The 19,940-nt window shown below is 42.3% G+C and overlaps 1 protein-coding gene across 1 annotated transcript in view; it reads right to left on the bottom strand.

Annotated features, from left to right (window-relative positions):
- The window catches only part of RBM6 (RNA binding motif protein 6), a 689,827-nt gene that overhangs the window by 16,656 nt on the left and 653,231 nt on the right, over positions 1-19,940 (bottom strand). The window contains exon 16 of the mRNA XM_044078933.1: positions 9,367-9,436. Within this exon, the coding sequence (XP_043934868.1) occupies positions 9,367-9,436 (70 nt within the window). The remainder of the gene's footprint in view (positions 1-9,366; positions 9,437-19,940) is intronic.

The following is a 19,940-nucleotide window of genomic DNA, read 5'->3' as shown; positions in this document are numbered from 1 at the left end:
AAGAAATTTGAGGTCACAAGATGAATAGTGCTCGAACGGTGGCAATGTTAGCTGAAATAGGACAAAATTTAAATACCAAGGAGACAGTGGTTCTTTAAAAGGAGGTCTCAATAAGGAAGTGCCTTTTAAAAATGCTTTATAGAACCTGTGTGACATTAGGTTAGGAGTATGCTCACCAATGTGGAAATTCAAAATTGCAGCCAGCTGAACTCTAACAGTTGCTGCAGCAATGCCTTGCTGGAAGAGTTCGGCAAGAAATTCTAAAATGGACTGAACTGGAGCAGAAAAAGGGTCAATGTTTCTAGTTCCAGTGAGAGAACATTTTCCACTTGCTGGTATATAGTTGTCTAGTAGAATCTTTATGAGAGGACATCAATATGTGTTTGACTGATGGAGTGAAGTTTTGAAGCCTAAGTTGGGAAGTGGAGCAGCCATGCTGTCAAGTTGAGGGTGTGGAGAGAAGGATGAAGTGTTCCTGACATATGTGTCATAAGGTCTGGAACTGGGTCCAGAACCCACGGCTTCTCCTGCAGATGAGGCCAGAGGAAGGGGAACCAACTCTGACGAGCCAATATGGGGCAATGAGAATCAGCCTGCTTCACAAGGAGTTTGCTTTTTGGATGACTTTGTGGTATGAGGGGAAATGTGGGGAAAGGCATAATGAAGTCCAGAGGGCCAATCATGAACAAGTGCGTCTCTCGGTGTCTCCCCCGGAGGGGGAAATTAGGGCAAAGTAGCTGCTGCACTTGCCATTCATGGGAGTGGCAAAAAGATCACAGCAAGGCTGGCCCCATTTCTGGAAAATCTCTTCTTTTATGTTTTGGTTCAGAGACCACTCATGAGGCATTAATATTGCCCTGCTGAGATTGTCCGCTATCACGCTGAATTTCCCAGGGATGTGCGTTGCTACTAGAAAGCGTTGGGAATATATTGCCCATTGCCAAACTCTCAGAGCCTCTCGACAAAGTGGGTATGATCTGATTCTTCCTTGTTTGTTTATGTACCATACCACTGACATATTGTCTGACTGGATTGCAATCATACCTAGTGGAAGAGAGTCGTGGAGTGCTTGCAATGCCAGAAGCACTGCTCTCATCTCTAGAACACTGATGTGCAAATGGGCATCGTGGTCTTGCCATATACCTTGGATTGTCCTTCCCAGATAATGTCTCCCCCACCCTATCTGGGAAGCATCTGTGGTCACTGTTGTAACAGGTTGTTATGGAATAAAGGGTCTCCCGATAGTCACATGATTGGACTGAGTCCACCACTGTAGATCCTTCTTGCATGACTCCGTTATTCTGATCAGATGGGACATAGGAAGTTCCTGAAAAGACCACTGGGAAAATAAGAGTCACTGAAGGATTCTCATATGCATCCTGGAGAGAGGAACTAGAATTATGGTTGAAGCTATTGTCCCTAGAAGTTTCAGAACTACCTTTGCCTTTATCTTGTCTTTGGGAAGAAGGTGAAGTATTTGCTGGCTGAGGGTGGAAATTCTTTCAGCTGGAAGACGTGCCATCATAGAAACAGTGTCTAGGTTTGTGCCAGTGAAGGTAATATGTTGACAGGGCAACAAGGCAGATTTTTGTAAACTGACTGTTGTGCCTACCTGAGCACAAATTTCCAATGTCACATCCCTGGCTTGTTGGAGTAGATACTTGGTGGTGGCAGTTTGGAGCCAGTTGTCCGGATACAGAAACACTTGGAATCCAAGACGTCTCAAGTGAGCTGCTACTACTGCCATGCATTTGGTGAAGACCATCTGTAGTGAGACCAAACGGCAGAGCTCGGAACTGATAATGACTGTCTTCCAGCCAGAAACGTAAATTACTCTTTGATGCTCTGTTCATTTTTATGTGGTAGCACGCATACTGAGCACATCCAATCATCTTTCCCTATGAAGGGAAGTACTGACTGCAGTATCACCATTCGGAACTTTGACTTTTTGACAGATTCATTCAATTTGCTGAGATCCAATATGGGTCTCCAGTCCCCTGTTCTTTTTGGCACCAAAAAGAATCTTAAGTTCCAAATCCTATTTGGTCTGCGGGGACTTTTTGGATGACTCTTGTCCAGCAACTTTTGGATTTCTATAGTTGCTTGCTCCCTTAGATTGGGTGGAACATCTAGGATTGTTCTGATTTGTGGGACAGGATGGCAAAAAGGAATGGAATATCCTCTGGATATTATGCTTTGTGCTCACTTGTCTTTTGTGATATTTTTCCAAGCTTCTGGGTACAAAGATAAATGTCCCCTGACTGCCTCCAGAGTAGAGCAGATGGGCCTCCTTTCAGGACTGCTGATAGGGACAGCCACGAAAGGAATCACGGTCACCCTGGTTTTGCAGATCCCCCCAGCCTCTAGGATGTCTGCCACTGTTGCCTCCCCCTCTGCTCCTGGGGAAGGATTCACCTCGTGCGCCTTGGAAAGCTCCCTGGGATCTTTTGAACCACATTTTTCCCCATCCTATGACTCCTAGTTGAAGTTGTTAGTAACCTAGTATGTGTTCCACATTTTGCCCATTTGTTCCACATTATGGGCTAATCTTTTGAACCACATTTTTCCACTCTTCTGACCTTTAGGGTAATGTCTTGATGGTACTGAAAAATGTACTCCATCAGCAGAGAGAGAGAGTTTTCCCTTCCTGCTTGCATCTGGTGAGTGTGTCTTTAACTTTGGGTTCAAAAAGTGAGAAACCATCAAAAGAGGCATTAGTAAAAGTAGACTTAAAAGGTTCCGCAAAATCACACAAGTGCATCCAGGAGTGTCTCCTCAGGGAAACTCCTGAACCCGCTGCCTTACTTGCTCCATCTGCTGCATAAGATATCAGTCTCATGGAGAAGTTGATGATGGAATTTAAGGTGGACAGCTGGGAGGAGACTTTCTCAGTCACCCCTGCAGTCAAAGAACCTTGTAGAGTATCTCCAAGCTCTTTCAGGAGATCTCTTTGTAGCCTTGTAAAGTGTGTGAGATAGTTCAGCGATCTGAGTGTAAAAGTTGCTGATGAAAAGACATGCTTCCTGTATCTGTCCATCGTTTGAGAATCTTTGTTTGGAGGATGAACAGATGAGGATGTCTCAGAAATTTCCTTCTTGGTGGCTGCTGCCACCACCACAGCATCTACAGGCACACCTTTCAAAGTCTTTTCCAGTGGGGGCTGACAAAAACTTGTTTGGCCTCTGAGGGACTGGTTCCATAGTGTCAGGTGTCACCCACACCTTTCGACTAACTCCATTAGCTCATCAAAAGGTGGAGACACCCAGGAAGCTGAAGCTGAAGGTTGAGATCCAAAGGCCTTCAGGTACACCGACTCCTCATCAGAAGAGGTGATGGTTTTCCAGCCGCCTCTCTGCTTTAGGATCTCAAGGATATCTGCAAATGAGATATCTTCAGAGGATGACCGTGGGGACCCTTCTGACTCCTTGAGGTCAGTGTCTGATGTGACAGACTCATCAGGGGAGTCTATATGCTTCCTCTTGCATGTCCTCCTCCGAGGGGGTTCCTCAAAAGGGTATTCTGGAGAGGTCTCGGAAGAGGGGTTCACCCAATGGGGGTTCCTGAAGCTCTGAATCTCTGCTTTCCTGTGGATGGGGTGGTGCCGAGACAGCAGGTAGTGCTTGGGGGGACGAATGCCAGCATCCTTGGGTGGAGCTGTAGAGGAGGACAGCACACTCCAACAGCTCAAAAGCAGAACCCACTGGTTCTGAGGATATCTCTGGCTTCGAGGAAACAAAGGACACCCCCGGGCCCAGACAGACCGGCTCCGAAGCTGATGTAGGAGCCAAGCTCACCCGAGGCGATGCACCGAGGGCTAGGTTCGGAACCAAAATAACTTGGATCCGAGCATCCCCCCTGGGTTCGACCGGAGAACTTTGGCTCCAAGACACCCTGGATGGCAATGAGAGTGTCAGAGCAGATATCGGGTCCGTAATCTTTGAAGGGGGTCCCAGAACCGAAGGGTCTATAGCAAGTGATACTTGGCACTCCGGCTCCGAAAATCCAGCATGGCTCGGAGGAGGAACGACAGTGGATGTAACAGTCTTAGAAGGCTCCAAAACCTGTTGGGTCAGAGGAGAGAACATTTTTGCTAGCGCCAGCGACTTCAAAACTCTGTGCACCACCCGCTCCACATCATCTTCAGATAGGCTCCTACAGGACCTGGAGAGTAGAGTTGGTGAAAGAGATCTCTCCAGAATGGGAGATCTCAAAGTAGGAGAGACCGGTGGAATATCAATTGACCGGCTCCGAAACACGGTTTCTTTCGGCTCCGAAGACCTTGGAGCCGAAGTACCAGGTTTGTCAATAATAATCTCCATCGGTTCCGAAGCCTGTGGAGCCAAGGAGGTTGATGGTTGCGAAATTTCTGACAATTTTTCAGGGGGCTCTGAACCGAAGAGACAGAAGATGGATAGCTCCTAAACAACAGACACAAATGCCATGTTCACCTGTAACAGACATTTTCTGGGTGCATTTCTGACATTTCTCAAAGCCTGAAGGCTTATGTTCTTTCTCCCTAGTCTCTTTGAACAAGTTAGGAAGGAAAAAGGTCCTATAACAATAATAAACACCAAGTAAAAACTCACACAACTTCTAGAAATATATAAACATGCTAATTTAACACAAACAGCACATCTAAAGAATGTAAATAGAATTAGCTTTTCTCTAACTAAAACGAGCACTAGGACCTCTAATTTAAATGGACCTAGAAAGCTATAATAAAAGGAGAGAGAGAGTACACTAACACTACTAGCCCTCTAACTAAAACAGGCAATTAGCTCTCTAACTTAAATGAGCTAATGAACTAACCAAGCTAATTAACTAAATGACTAGAAAAAAACACACCACTACAGTAAGATAACTATGGGATACAAGTACAGGCCTGCAGAAAAAAATGACGGCCAAGAAATAGCACACAACAGTGGAAAAAGGAGATAAAGCTAAGCTACACACTAAAGCTAGGGTTAGAAATGGTCACAGCACACAGTAAACTAACGGTCTACATTCTAACTAGTTTAAACTAACAGAATGCAAACGACAAAAAACTTAGCCACGGCCAAGAAGAGAACATCCAACCTCATAAAGCGGCAAAGGAGATCTGGAGAGTTGCACCACTGCATCATGGGATACCTACCTTGCCACGAGCCAAGTTTGAGACTTCCAGCTGGTGTATTTGGCCAAGTTGGATCAGAGGATGGGCTCCGAACCCATCCAAGTAAGAATGAAGACGAGATAGGACAACATAACATCGAAAGGTCTGGGAGCAAATAACTACAAAGGGAAAGGTAACAGATTGGTATGAGGCTATGCAGAAATTTGGACTGCAGGTTAAAGACTACCTTCCCTACCAGGGACTGATAAAAGAGTTCAGGCACACTGAAAAGGATGGGGGATTGTTAAATGAACCATCATCTCAGGTAGTGTTTTTAGCTGAACCTAAAACAGAAGCTGCTCTTTAAAAGGGATCATTTGTAGGGCATTTACAATCACAAGAGGTTAGAAAAGATTGGGAAGAAAGAATGGAAAGGGAATATATAAAGGGACAATGGGAAGACATCTGTATGGCTCCCAATATGTACAAAGTCCAGACGGCTTAGCATTTTTACATGGGAGTGTTTCACCATTTTAGACCCCAAAAAGACTTTAGAGAATTTCTCCTCAGGCAGACATGCTGGAGGTGTGATGGAAAACAGAGATGTAATTTGGAACATAAATTGTAACTGAAGTACTGACTATTGTGAAGAAGACAAAAGAACTGAAAGTGTGCATTTACAACAAAAGGAAGGAGCAAATTACATGGAAAATGAATTTGTGGGAACAATGCATGCAGGAGAGTGTTCAGGAGGTGGAGGAGGAGTGTAATTAAAGAGAAGGCAGGAAATGAGCAACTGATGTAATGTTGGAGTGAATTACAATTGCTAAAATGTATACTGTATGAAAATAAAGGCAATGTTACTATGTTTTTTCTATTACTGTATATGTACCAATGTTACTTTTTCAAAAATGTTATGCTTTAATTTCTGTGAATTCTGTGGTCGAATTAGACATTTTCTTTTAAAATGTGTTACTTTGTTCGTAGTTGCGAAGAGATTCTTTAAAGAAGTCTGCCATTAATGATTTGCTGAAGCACAAGTATCTTGCCCAGTATAAATACTGTGTGCACATATAAAGGTAACATAACACTGGAGGAACCTGTGTTCCTCATGTCAAAAATTTTCTTTGTCAAACACAAAACATTGATCAATAAATAAAAACAACTAGGTATTAATATAATCTTGACAAAATGGAAATCTGAATGTCTTAAAAATGGGACATGGCAAGTAAACAGCAACTGGACAGGTGGAATTCTAGGTTATAACCAGAGTGTCCCACAGAGCTCTGTCCCAGGCATGAACAACTTTAGCTTGTCTCTTTCATCTCTGCCTTGTTCATCTGAGATGTTCTATAGGTTGTACGCAGATGACCTGAAAATGGATAAACTGTCTGCATCTGTTACAGGTAGGGCATGTCTGCAAAAGAACCTGGACAAATGACCATTTGAGCACAAGGGGGAATAAGATGCTGATAAATACAGTGGACATAAAAAGTTTACACACTCCTGTTAAAATGCCATGTTTTTGTGATGTAAAAAATGAGACCACAATAAATCATTTCAAACCTTTTCCCATCTTTAATGTGACCCATAACCTGCACAATTCAATTGGAAAACAAATCTGTTAGGGGAAAAATATAAAAAATAAAAAACGTACAAAGTGATGGTTGCATAAGTGTGCACACCCTTAAACTCATACTTTGCTGAAGCACCTTTTGATTCTTGGGTGGGAGTCTGTCAGTATGGCACATCTTGACTTGGCAATATTTGCGCACTCTTCCTTGCAAAAGCACTCCAAATCTGTCAGATTGCATCGGGATCTCTTGTGCACAGTCCTCTTCAGGTCTCCCCAGAGATTTTCTATTGGACTTAGGTCTGGGCTCTGGCTGGGCCGTTCCAAAACTTTAATTTTCTTCTGGTGAAGCCATTCTTTTGTTGACTTAGATGTATACTTGGGGTCAGTGTCATGTTGAAAGGTGAAATTCCTCTTCATCTTTCTAGCTAACACCAGAAGGTTTTGGGCCAAAAGTGACTGGTATTTGGAACTGTTGATAATTCCCTCCACCTTGACTAAAGCCCCAGTTCCAGCTGACGAAAAGCAACCCCAAAGCATGATATTGCCACCACCATGCTTCACCATGGGGATGGTGTTTTTTTGGTGATGCAAAGTATTATTTTTGCGCCAAACGTACCTTTTGGAATTGTGGCCAAAAAGTTCAACCTTGGTCTCATCAGACCATAACACATGTTCTCATGTTTTTGAGGGACTGGATGTATTGTTTTGCAAATTTTAGCTGGGCCTGGCTGTTTTTCTGTGTAAGAAAAGACTTCCGTCTTGCAACCCTACCCCATAGTCCAAACATATGGAGAATACGGGAGATTCTTATCACATGTAGTACACAACCAGTACTTGCCAGAAATTCCAGCAGCTCCTTCAGTGTTACTGTTTGTCTCCTGACAGTCTCCCTGACCAGTTTTCGTGTTGTCTTTTCATCAGTTTTGGAAGGACATCCAGTTCTTTGTGACATCACTGTTGTCCCATATTTTCTTCACTTTTTGATGACTGTCTTCACTGTGTTCCATGGTATCCAATGCTGTGGAATTTTTTTGTACTCTTCTGCTGATGGATACCTTTCGACAAAGAGACGCCTTTGATGCTTTTTAAGTGCTCTGCGAACCATGCCTTTTGCTGTAGCAGGCAACTGAGTAAATGTCAGGAAAATCTTACTAGGACAGCTGAACTTTATTTGGGGTTAATCAAGAGTCTCTTTAATTGATGGCAGGTGTGTACCCAAGAAGACTGAATGCTGTAATTAAATCAAAAGGTGCTTCAACAAAGTATTAGTTCAAGGTTGTGCACATACAACAAAGTATTAATTTAAGGGTGTGCACACTTATGTAACCAGCGTATTGTCCTTTTTTTTATTTTTTATATTTTTCCCCTAACAGATTTGTTTGTTTTTCAACTGAATTGTACAGGTTATAGGTCACATTAAAGGTGGGAAAAGTTTTGAAATGATTTATTGTGGTCACATTTTTTATATCACAAAAACCTGGCAAACTTTTTATATCCACTGTACATCCAAATCAGACAAATTGTAATATTTAGCAGATTTAGCTTTGAGTTTTTCTGATTACAGAAAAATCATAATTACAAAATGTTCACATTACTGCTTAATTACAGTTGTAAAAACTATAGTTTGTATAAAAAGACTTACAAAGTCTAGGAAATCAGAAATGATGAAACTCTAAGTTACTGGAGACCAAGAGTATGGAATAACAATAAGGAAACCTTATAAGACAACTAGCATGAGTAAACTGAAATGAGCACAGCAGAAATGCACCATTATTCTGAAATATTAATACCTATGAATACAAATTTGAGAGACTTTATTCAGGTATATATGGCATTTACAGACAACTACCTCAAAAGCCTCAGACTATCAGATAACCTGTGTAGGACATTATTTAGGAATGAGAAACGCACTAACTGGCTCGCTGAGGCAGTATCTACTGCCTGAATCAAGTGACACTAAAGCAAGCACTTGTTTAGATATTTTTAACAGCATTTGAACACATTATGAAGATGACTGATATGGTACATTTGCAGGCTGCAACGGCATTATTGGCTGTGTCTGAAATATGTGTGTTTACGTACATTTACACTCTACTCTCTATCAAAAGATAAGACTTCATTTAACTGAGTATGTAGCAATATATTCCACTCCTTAAACACATTTTCTTGCCAGACATTAACTCATTACTAGGAAGGAATTACTGACACTTCACTGGACTTTTCAGTCTGAGAAATGTCCAAATTAATAAAAAAGATAATGTGAACTTCAAGAAATCATGCTAAAAATCCAGATCTAATTTTACACTTCCATTCTGATCTTTTAGCTGAAATACCCTGTTTTTTGTTATTCATTTTTAACATAATTAAAGATGCCTAATCCTTCTCCTGGGTTGTGTTTCAAGACATCTGCACTTATAAGGTGTTCCTGTTTCACTGTGGCATATGCTCTCATTTTGCTTACGACTATTAATGTTAAAACATCAGACATCAGAAACAATCAGAAACACTGCCCCATGTTCCAAAGTACGAGTCCCCAAATGGAGTCAATACATCAGAAACACAGCCCCGTGTTCCAAAGTATGAGTCTCCAAGTGGAGTTAATACTCTCGCAATTCTCCAACATTGAATTGCATTAACTGTAACATCCATCTTTTGATGGGGGAACAGAAATGCTGCTCTTAGAATTCAGAAACCTTACCTCACTCGTACTGCCGGTACCAAACTGCTTGCCTTCACCACTTCTTCCTACATCAGATGGCCAAATTTCCCTAAGGAAAAAAGCAAAATGCACAAAACTATAAACAAATTGCGAATGCGTCCACAACAAAAAAAGCTAAAACAATACAATCTCAAACGCTTCTTGCACTTAATATTAATTTCCTTACTACAGTGACAGTTAATCCCCAAACCCTGGTCACAGGCCAACACGGAAGGACTGTGGCTGACCAAGTTCACAGATGACTGCAAACTGGGCGCCATAATCAACTCTCCAGCCAACACAAGCATCCTCCAAAAGGGCCTCATAGAAACAGACAACTGGTGCCAGAGCCATGGCCTCAAGCTAAATGCCAAAAAGTGTATAGTCATCCCCTTTGGCAAAAACAAAGTGCCCACAAATTACCACATAGGTGGTAATCCATTAAGTACAGAAGAAGTCATTAGGGACCTGGGGACCCAAGTTGATAGCAATCTCTCATTTGACAACCACGTGGCCAAAGTGGTTAGAAAAACATTTTATATAGCCCACCTAATCATGAAGGGATTCACATCTAGATCAGGGGAGGTCATCGTACTTCTTTACTCATCCCTCATCAGGCCCATAATTGAGTACAATGCCCCTTTTGGGATGTACCTTACCAGACACCTGCAGCAACTGGAAAGACCCCAAAAGTACCTCACCAAGAGGATCAAAGGGCTCAAACACATGCCATATGCTGCCCGGTTAAAGAAACTCCAGCTCTACTCAGTGGCATACCGCCTGCTCAGAGGCGATCTGTGCCTGACATATAAAGCCATGTCCAACCCGGAATTAATGGACATGCTGCACCTCAGAAAATCCAAATCCCATCGAGCTACGCGCTCGAGAGACTTTAACCTCAGCACTGAAATAAATAGGACATGCTGGAGGGACAGATTCATAACCCAGAGGCTCCCTTCACTCTGGAATAAAATCCCAGTCCAGGTTAGGCAGAGTCCCACATTGACTCTCTTCAAGAGGAATCTTGATGAGTGGATGGGAGATCGTAGGTTTACCCCGGCTATCACTTCTGTGTCACTGTTAGACAGAGGCACAGTATACTAACCTCAAAAAAAGGCATAGCAAAATTAATTTAAAATGGGTGGCGAAAGCCAAACACACTCTGGCTAGGCTTATAAATGCCCTAGGGCAGATAGCCTAGTATGAACCTATGAACCTATAGCCTCCCCTCTATCTCTAGTGTACCTGTGCTACTCTCTCAGCAGTGAACCATCAGATCACTCTTTAGTGAGTGCTCATCACCTTGGGAAGAGACTTCCCGTTCCTGAATGTATTGGCATGTGATCTGAGATCAGCTGTACAGTACAGGAACAAGACTGCGTTCCTTTCATTTTTATACTGCCAGTGCTATCAAAACTCAGTGACAGAGACAGTGACACTCTCCCCAACTGTCTGGAAAGGCAGACATTCACAGGTTGGCCGCTATCCATTTGCAGACAAGAGAGTCACTCAAAATACATCGTAACAAACTAAATTCAGTACCCTATACCTCTCACTGCAATCATGGCTTTTAAAAAAATCTACAAACTATTCCCCCTTCCAATAATTCAGATTGCAACAAATGAGAAATTCATGTCTGCAATACAATAACTTTTTGTCTCAAAGATTTGTTAGCATTTCCACAGTTTTCATTGTCTAGACCCTGATGAGCAAGCAGTAGTGAACGAATCCAAGAAAATATCTGTCTGAACTCTAAATGCATTTAATTGCACATTTTTCTCTTTTCTACCTTTCATTGAGTTACAAGCAGAACATTTGCACCCAACTTCAATGCTTGCAAAAAAGGGCATTACAGTTAAATGAGAACTTAAACCATAAAAAATTCCAGTACAACTGGATGGTACCTGCAGCAGTGCATTTACAGGTAGCTTTTTTAACCAGAACAAGGTCTGTAAAACACTTGCAATTAAGCTCAAAGCAAAGTAAGCCAAGGCAATCACATGTATGTGAGCGTACACAACTTTTTTACTAATTACACTTTGGAAAGCACTAGGTCTCACTGTGAGCTTTTACTTTCTTGAAGTGAGAAAAAAAAAAAAACACAGCTGCTCTATTTTCCTAAATTCTTGCATTCGTTCACATAAAGCCTGAGCTGAAGGTTCATGGCTAGGGTAAAAAGGTCTCTCTCTCTCTCTCTCTGTCTTGGTTTTTGCATCAGTAAAGAAAACAGGAAGATGAATGGGTTAGCTCAAGAACAAATCAGAAACCAATTTTGGGAGGTAATATGGTTAAATCTTAACAGCCACATGATACTTGTGAAACTCAAAATACTGCTCCCTACAGGGGGGTTTGCAACTCCAAGATTACACAAGCATTGCTGAAGGATACCAAAAAGATCACATTCCAAGAAACAAGCTTCAACATTTTCAAAACAGCATTTAAAGAGGGACCACAGGTAAGTCTGGTAACCATGAAATTCATATCCCAAAAAAGGGAGGGGGACATTACAAGGTACTGTTTTGTCCAAATGGAGAATCAAGGGTAGGGTACCTTTGAGGAAAAGCTTTACAGCGTTGTGGAAAAAATGAGAAGCCCACGTGTAGAAAGAGAATAGTGAGAGGTGTGGGCAGTACAAGAGTATGCCAGGCTTTGGTCAACTATCTCAGAAACCTACTGTGGACAATCAAGGACAGAGGAAGCTTTCAAGTCCAAACGCTTCCTACTAAACCACAGAGAAAATCTCTTCCATTCAGATAAGTATTCTCTCCTACAGATGGGGTTTCCTAGCCTCCTATAACCTGAATATGAATCAGACGTATGCAGAGCAAGTGGTCGCTGGGTAATCACCTGAAACGTGCCTGCCCTTAAGATCTAGTCTCTTGAATCTAGGAAGTACTCAAGTCTCTTCCTGCTAGATTAGCAAGATACAGTACACTGCTGGAACGTAATGCAGCAGTCGTCCTTTTAAAGCAAGATATAGTACACTGCTGTAAAGTAATGCAGCAGTCGTCCTTTTAATGGTCACCATGTTTGAATCACTGCTTTTCCATTCCTCTGTAAGACAGTCAGTACACTGTAGTAAAGAGATATTAAATGCCTCAGTGGTGCTAAATGCTGCTTTCCCAAGTTTCTGAAATGCGTTAAAATATCAACTCCGAACCTTATGCAGCTGTTTCTTTAACTTTTTCATTTAACTATTTTTTCACAGAGGAACTGCTAAATTGTACTACTGACAGTACCATATTCAGACATGAGACTACGTTTAGCTGCTGTTGGGTGTAGTATGTCAGTCAGCATACCACAGTACAGCAGATGTGTTGTTGTAAAACTCCTTGCACAGGTAGTGCACACACACACACACACTGAGCAGGGCATGCAGAGCAATCAACTAATGGGCTTTTAACACAACAACGAGTGCACCTCCAACACAGATAGTGCGCTCTGCATAGAGTATGACCTGCATCTCCTGCACAGTCAGTGCTCTCTGAGCAGCACTGCCTGCCATGCACCTCCTGTACAATTACTGCACTCTGAGCAGCACATCTCCCCCACAGTTAGTACTCTCATTTGCTAAGGAAGGCATTCAGTGCGTCTCCTGTATAGCTAGCATTCTGAGTACAGAATGCAATGCTTCTCTTGCACAGTTAATGCTTGCTAAGCACAGCATGCCATGCATCTTCTGTACAGTTAGCACAGTGTGAGCAGAGCACAGCATGCCATGCATCTCCTGTACAATTAGCAAAGTGTGAGCAGAGCACAACATGCACTGCATCTCCTGTACAATTAGCACAGTGTGAGCAGAGCACAGCATGCACTGCATCTCCTGTACAACTAGCAAAGTGTGAGCAGAGCAGAGCACAGCATGCACTGAATCTCCTGTACAATTAGCACAGTGTGAGCAGAGCACAGCATGCACTGCATCTCTTGTACAATTTGCACAGTGTGAGCAGAGTTCAGCATACACTGCATCTCCTGTACAATTAGCACAGTGTGAGCAGAACACAGCATGCACTGCATCTCCTGTACAATTAGCAAAGTGTGAGCAGAGCACAGCATGCACTGCATCTCCTGTACAATTAGCACAGTGTGAGCAGAGCACAGCATGCACTGTATCTCTTGTACAATTAGCACAGTGTAAGCAGAGCACAGCATGCCATGCATCTCCTGTACAACTAGCAAAGTGTGAGCAGAGCACAGCATGCACTGCATCTCCTGTACAATTAGCAAAGTGTGAGCAGAACACAGCATGTCATGCATCTCCTGTACAATTAGCACAGTGTGAGCAGAGCACAGTATGTCATGCATCTCCTGTACAGTTAGCACAGTGTGAGCAGAGCACAGCATGCCATGCATCTTCTGTACAATTAGCACAGTGTGAGCAGAGCACAGCATGCACTGCATCCCCTGTACAATTAGCAAAGTGTGAGCAGAACACAGCATGTCATGCATCTCCTGTACAATTAGCACAGTGTGAGCAGAGCACAGTATGTCATGCATCTCCTGTACAGTTAGCACAGTGTGAGCAGAACACAGTATGCACTGCATCTCCTTTACAGCTAGTGCATTTTGAGTAGAGAATGAAGAGCTTCTCCTGCACATCTAGTGTGCTCTAAGCGGCACATGCAATGCATCATCTCCACAGCTAGTGCTCTCAAACAAGGCATTCAATGTACTTCTTGCACTGCTAGTGCTCTATGAGTACAAAATGCAGTGCTTATCCTGCACAATTAATGTTCACTGAGCACAGCATTCAGTGCATCTCCTGTACAGCAAACACACACACTGAGCATAGCAGGCAGTGCATCCCTGCACCATTAGTGTACTCTGAGCAGAGTAGGCAGTGCATCCCCTGCACAATTACTGCACTGTGAGCAGAGCAGAGCAGTGCATCTCCCTGCACAATTAGTGCACACTGCGTAGAACAGAACAGAGCAAGCAGTGCATCTCCTGCATAATTAGTGCACTCTGAGCAGAGCAGAGCATGCAGTGCATGTTATGTACAGCTAGCACTGTCTCAGCACAGCATTCAGTGTGTTTCCTACACACTTGTGCTCTCTGAGTATGGCATGCATAGTGTTTCCTACATAGGTATTGCTCTCTCAGCGTGGCATCCAGTGCATCTCCTGGCACTTAACATCATCTTAGGAGGGCTAAGCCCTAAGCTAAGTCACGAACAGTAAAATCTGTATCAGTAGAAATCAGTAAGGCGTGCACTGAAAGCACACTGTTACATGACAGACTATGTTCTGTATCAGTAGAAATCAGTAAGGCGTGCACTGCAAGCACACTGTTACATGACAGACTACGTTCTGTATCAGTAGAAATCAGTAAGGCGTGCACTGCAAGCACACTGTTACATGACAGACTATGTTCTGTATCAGTAGAAATCAGTAAGGCGTGCACTGCAAGCACACTGTTACTTGACAGACTATGTTCTTTATCAGTAGAAATCAGTAAGGCGTGCACTGCACTGCAAGCACACTGTTACTTGACAGACTATGTTCTGTATCAGTAGAAATCAGTAAGGCGTGCACTGCACTGCAAGCACACTGTTACAAGACAGACTATGTTCTGTATCAGTAGAAATCAGTAAGGTGTGCACTGCACTGCAAGCACACTGTTACATGACAGACTATGTTCTGTATCAGTAGAAATCAGTAAGGCGTGCACTGCACTGCAAGCACACTGTTACATGAAAGACTATGCTCTGTATCAGTAGAAATCAGCAAGGTGTGCACTGCACTGCAAGCACACTGTTACTTGACAGACTATGTTCTGTATCAGTAGAAATCAGTAAGGCGTGCACTGCACTGCAAGCACACTGTTACATGACAGACTATGTTCTGTATCAGTAGAAATCAGTAAGGCGTGCACTACAAGCACACTGTTACTTGACAGACTATGTTCTGTATCAGTAGAAATCAGTAAGGCGTGCACTGCACTGCAAGCACACTGTTACATGACAGACTATGTTCTGTATCAGTAGAAATCAGTAAGGCGTGCACTGCACTGCAAGCACACTGTTACATGACAGACTATGTTCTGTATCAGTAGAAATCAGTAAGGTGTGCACTGCACTGCAAGCACACTGTTACATGACAGACTATGTTCTCTGCAGTATCTAGCAGCTTCAAGGATTTCCAGCACCTGAATCATGGAATGACTGCAAAGTATTTTCTAAGGGTTCCAAAACAGAGCGCTTTACTTAAGTATACAAGTCACAACCCTGTCACGTATGTCCATCTCTTCAGACACATTGGACACAAATGCTGTTTGCTCAAGATAGAAGGCACAAGAAATGGGAAGAATAAATGAGAGTAGCTTCATTTTCTTATAGGTACATTCCTGTTCCAAATTTTGAAAAGACACGAGACGAACAGTCCAAGACTGAAGCCCTGATATCTCAATAATTCCAAAATCTACTCTGGGGAATATCATGTGTCTATGCAACCATATAACTTCAATATCAAATTAATGGTTTCTCAAAAGAAACGCACTCAGGATAGATTATTACTGAGCCTAGGCTACCAACTCAAAAAAAAGATGGACAGAATTCAAAGTTATTAAACACTTACGAAAAGAAGAAAGAACATTTAATGTATTTTCATCAGCTGTTTTGTTTCAGCTTCCTGGCACTGAGCTGCACATCCTCCTCCTCCTCCTGACCAAACGACAAGTACTGCCAGTCACCATCGATACAATGGAAAAATCTTCCTCACGGGTAACAAAGGAGAAAACAACATTTTCTTGGAAGTGAAGATAGCTGGTGTGGCTCTGGGAGACAAATTTGGGGGGCTGATGCAAATGTAGCTATGAACCTTCAGTTAATGACCTGTGCATGTGTGCTGTATGCACAGCAGGTGTACATTTTGGTGCCTGCACTACCTCATGGACATCTCTGTATCTCTGTAATACTCCTTTACCATAATATGACAACAGTCAACTGCTACTGTTTGAAAGGAACCTATGCATCCGACTGCACTGGTTCACTGACAAGAGAAGAATAAAGAGAGGGACAAGGTACGCATTTGAAAATCATAAAGAATTAGTATTAAAATGACAAAACTTTTTTTTTTTAATTTTTTTCTTTGCATCCAAATAAATATTCACATTGAAAAGCAGAAGTTACATTTAAAGCACCTTCCTGTAAACAGCTGTGGTTTTGTTCATTACAGAACCTTTTTTTTATCCAGTCATGATAGTCTGGCAGCCTTTGAGTATATTTTCTCGTTAGGCAACACACCAAGTATTTAACTTCTTCCTTACTTCCAAGCTTACTTTTGGACTTTTTATAAAATATTCCTTAAGCCTTTCATACATTCTAGGTGGACTTTTAGGTTATTTTTTCTCCCTTCTTCCCTTCAGGATGGGCATATCCATCCGCCCCTGCTAATGCCCAAGCCAATAATCAAACCACTGTCATCTAGGCAGCCATCAGGTCTTAATCTTTCTATTCCAGTGTGCTGGCTACCACCCAGACACTTTTATAGCATTGCTGCCTTATGCACTGAATGCAGTGATCATTTCCACCGTGAATGCCAGGCTTGAGATATAAACTGTGCAAACAGCAGAAAAGAATATGCTTCTAGTATGACCAGTAATGTCACTACCAGTGAAGATGGACAGTATGCAGGCTACAATCACAGGGACTTCAGAGAAAAGCAGATGAATTTAAAAAGGAGACCCTAACTGTAGCAAGCTGATTACTAAATTTGTAGCAATCAGATTACTGCAGCAGATCCACCCTCAGCTCTTTGATTTAAAAACAAATGATTAAAAGACTTTAGGGTCTATAGTGACAAAACAGATCGCTGTTTGCTACAGCTAGATCCATGACCCAGCTCTTTGTCTGAAAAGAAAAAAAAATAAAACAAAAGACTTCTACTTTTTTAAACTGTAGCAAGCTGATAATATTGGCTTTCTAAATCTTAGCACACATGAATCATTGAAGTACCTTTCTGTACTGGAATTGCAGAAACTGCACTTCATGATCGTGCCCCTGTAACACTTTGTTCTCAGGGCAGCTGCCCCTTTTGCCCCAACCTTGCTATGCTTCTAATGACTGTGATCATCATCACTGATAGAAGAGATGTCAAATCAGTCACTGATACACCACCGCCAGAAGATAAGCCAGGGATACTCAACATCTGACTGTGCAGCAATGATTATTACTCTTGCACAAAGAGAACCAGGGACAACAGTACTTGTGGGGGAAGAATTGTTTTTGCCCAACCTGAATAATAAGGCTTCAGTGAAGTTCTTATAAAGAGGTTGAAGACAACAGCAGCATGAGAAGTGGAAAAAGAAAAATGTATAAAGTAGTGCTTCTAGTGACAGCAAGTTATGAGGTTGTAAGTGATCCCAAGCTGGCAGTTAAAGGGCAGCAATGTGATTCTATTATTAAACGCTCGACTTCTCTTTTTTCTCCCTGTTTACAGGCCCTGCTATGAATAAACAAGAACACAGCAGTTAAAAAAATTTTAATCAACTGTTTCTCTCCACTAGAACAGCACCTTACTATACTGCGATGGTTTCACTTTCAGAGAACTTTTATCCCGCTCTGGAAAAGCTTGCTGCAGTCTCCAATTCATTGTCATCAAGGCCAATGAATACAGGTAGTTTTCTAGCCAATTCCCACTCCAAACTGACATCACCACAACCATCCTAAAAACCCACCCATGCTGTAATGTCATAGCTCCCACGTCCTTCCCCTATCCGTACAGAAAGTAAAAGCTAGAACAAACAAACAATACACAAGTCAAGTCTCCTGCAGTGAGCTGTCAATCACAGCAGGTAACAGCTCAAATTACCCTTAGCACTTTGATAGCTAGGGATGTTAGGTGCGAAGGGGGATTGTAGATGAGTCGTAGTAGTATAATTCAGGCTTCACAAAAGACAGTAATTTAGCCATTCTAAAAAGAAGCACCAGTAAAAACCACTTCGAAAGTCTGTTTTGTGGTATTTGCATTGTTTGTGTTTTAAGTAGTCATTGAATGGCATGAAATGTTACTTAAAACTGACTGAAAGACAGCAGTGTAGGCATGTAAAATCAATGCAGTGACGTGAGCTTTAGGAAGAGAGTCCTGCATGATGTATTTTTTTTTTTACAGGGAAGCACTGCATTGTGGCGTACCTAGAGGCAGACTAAACAATCAGGATCACTTCAAGATGCCAGACCTCATGTGGTCAGACTCAGAAATTATGTATAAAAACCGGTAAACAGTCCCAGAGTGGTGTTAAAATGTAGGAAATGCCAAACCATGATGAAATAAACATGTTTTTTTTAATCTGAGTGTGCGGTTCTCCTTTAATGGAAAAAATTGTTTCAGTTACTAACTGACTGTACTATATCCTACAAGTAAAACCTGATAAAAGGACCAAAGGTAGTTGCTCTGTTCAGTAAGACTAAATTTCAGATTACAGTGGTAACACTTTAGCTACATGTTCTAGTCACATGATCTCCATGACCCACTGAGGCAAGTTTGTGGAAAACTTCTTAAGATACATATAAAGTAGTGGTGCATTAAAAAGTTTTCTTCACTGTGATGCTAAATGAAATGGAGCAGAAGATTATGTGGTACAGTCATTAAGCATACCGCCAGCTGAGAGAGATCATGTGGGGCAGTCATTAAGCATACCGCCAGCTGTGAGAGATCATGTGGGGCAGTCATTAAGCATACTACCAGCTGTGAGGAAACAGCTATTAGCAGCTAAAAGGTTGTTGGCAGAAGCAAACCGAGTAATTTGTTCAACAATTACAGCAAACTACTGGTTGAGAGTCACTTAATTGAAAGTAACATATAGACTAAGAACACTCCAACTAGTTTACTGAGAAACACAACCATTACAGACACAGGTGCACACACACATGCACACACACCGTGCCCTTAGGCACCTCATCGGAAAAAATGTACAGTTGTGTACACAACATAAATGTAAATGTTCGAGTGTATTCACTGTTGCAGTCCTGACTTGTGGGATTTCCTGCCATGGAAGCCCTTGGCTGGCTTAACTACCAGAGTAAGAATTTTTCCTCCTCCTATAACTGGCAAATGCCTTAACCTGACATCAATATGCTGGGATATAAGTGGAGTCCACCAACGTCATGACCTGACATTTTCTTGTCCCTAGGAATTAGGATTGCCCAAGCAGGAGCAGAAGGTCAGCTACCTAGGGCAGGGACTCGAGTCAAGAAGAGGAGTCCTAGGTAAACAGGAAATTGTATAAGCCTACCCTGTTGGCTAGGGATGAACGAGGGAGGGAAAGAGGACTGCAACAGTGAATACGCTCGGACATCTATAGGACATCGATATTTATGTAAGTGTACATAACTGTACTATGTTCATGTGTCACTGTCGCAGTCCTGACTTGTGAGATGATTCCCAAAGCTGAAAAGTGATGAGGATGGCAAATTAAGGAGAGGATGTTATGTGGGGTATATGGGCCCTTACAGCCTCAGGCATGTTTGTTCCATGATGACTAACAAAACGTGATACAGTGAGAGATTTGTTTGGAATGGTCTGGTTCCACACAGGTTGTCCTTCAGTGCTGCTAGCAGAGGTTACAAACAGCTG

Source organism: Protopterus annectens, chromosome 7.part1 (assembly GCF_019279795.1).
Source record: "Protopterus annectens isolate FY-2018-M chromosome 7.part1, PAN1.0, whole genome shotgun sequence".
NCBI lineage: Eukaryota > Metazoa > Chordata > Ceratodontiformes > Protopteridae > Protopterus > Protopterus annectens.
The sequence above is the reverse complement of the archived record's forward strand: the minus strand, read 5'-3'. Positions and strand labels throughout refer to the sequence as shown.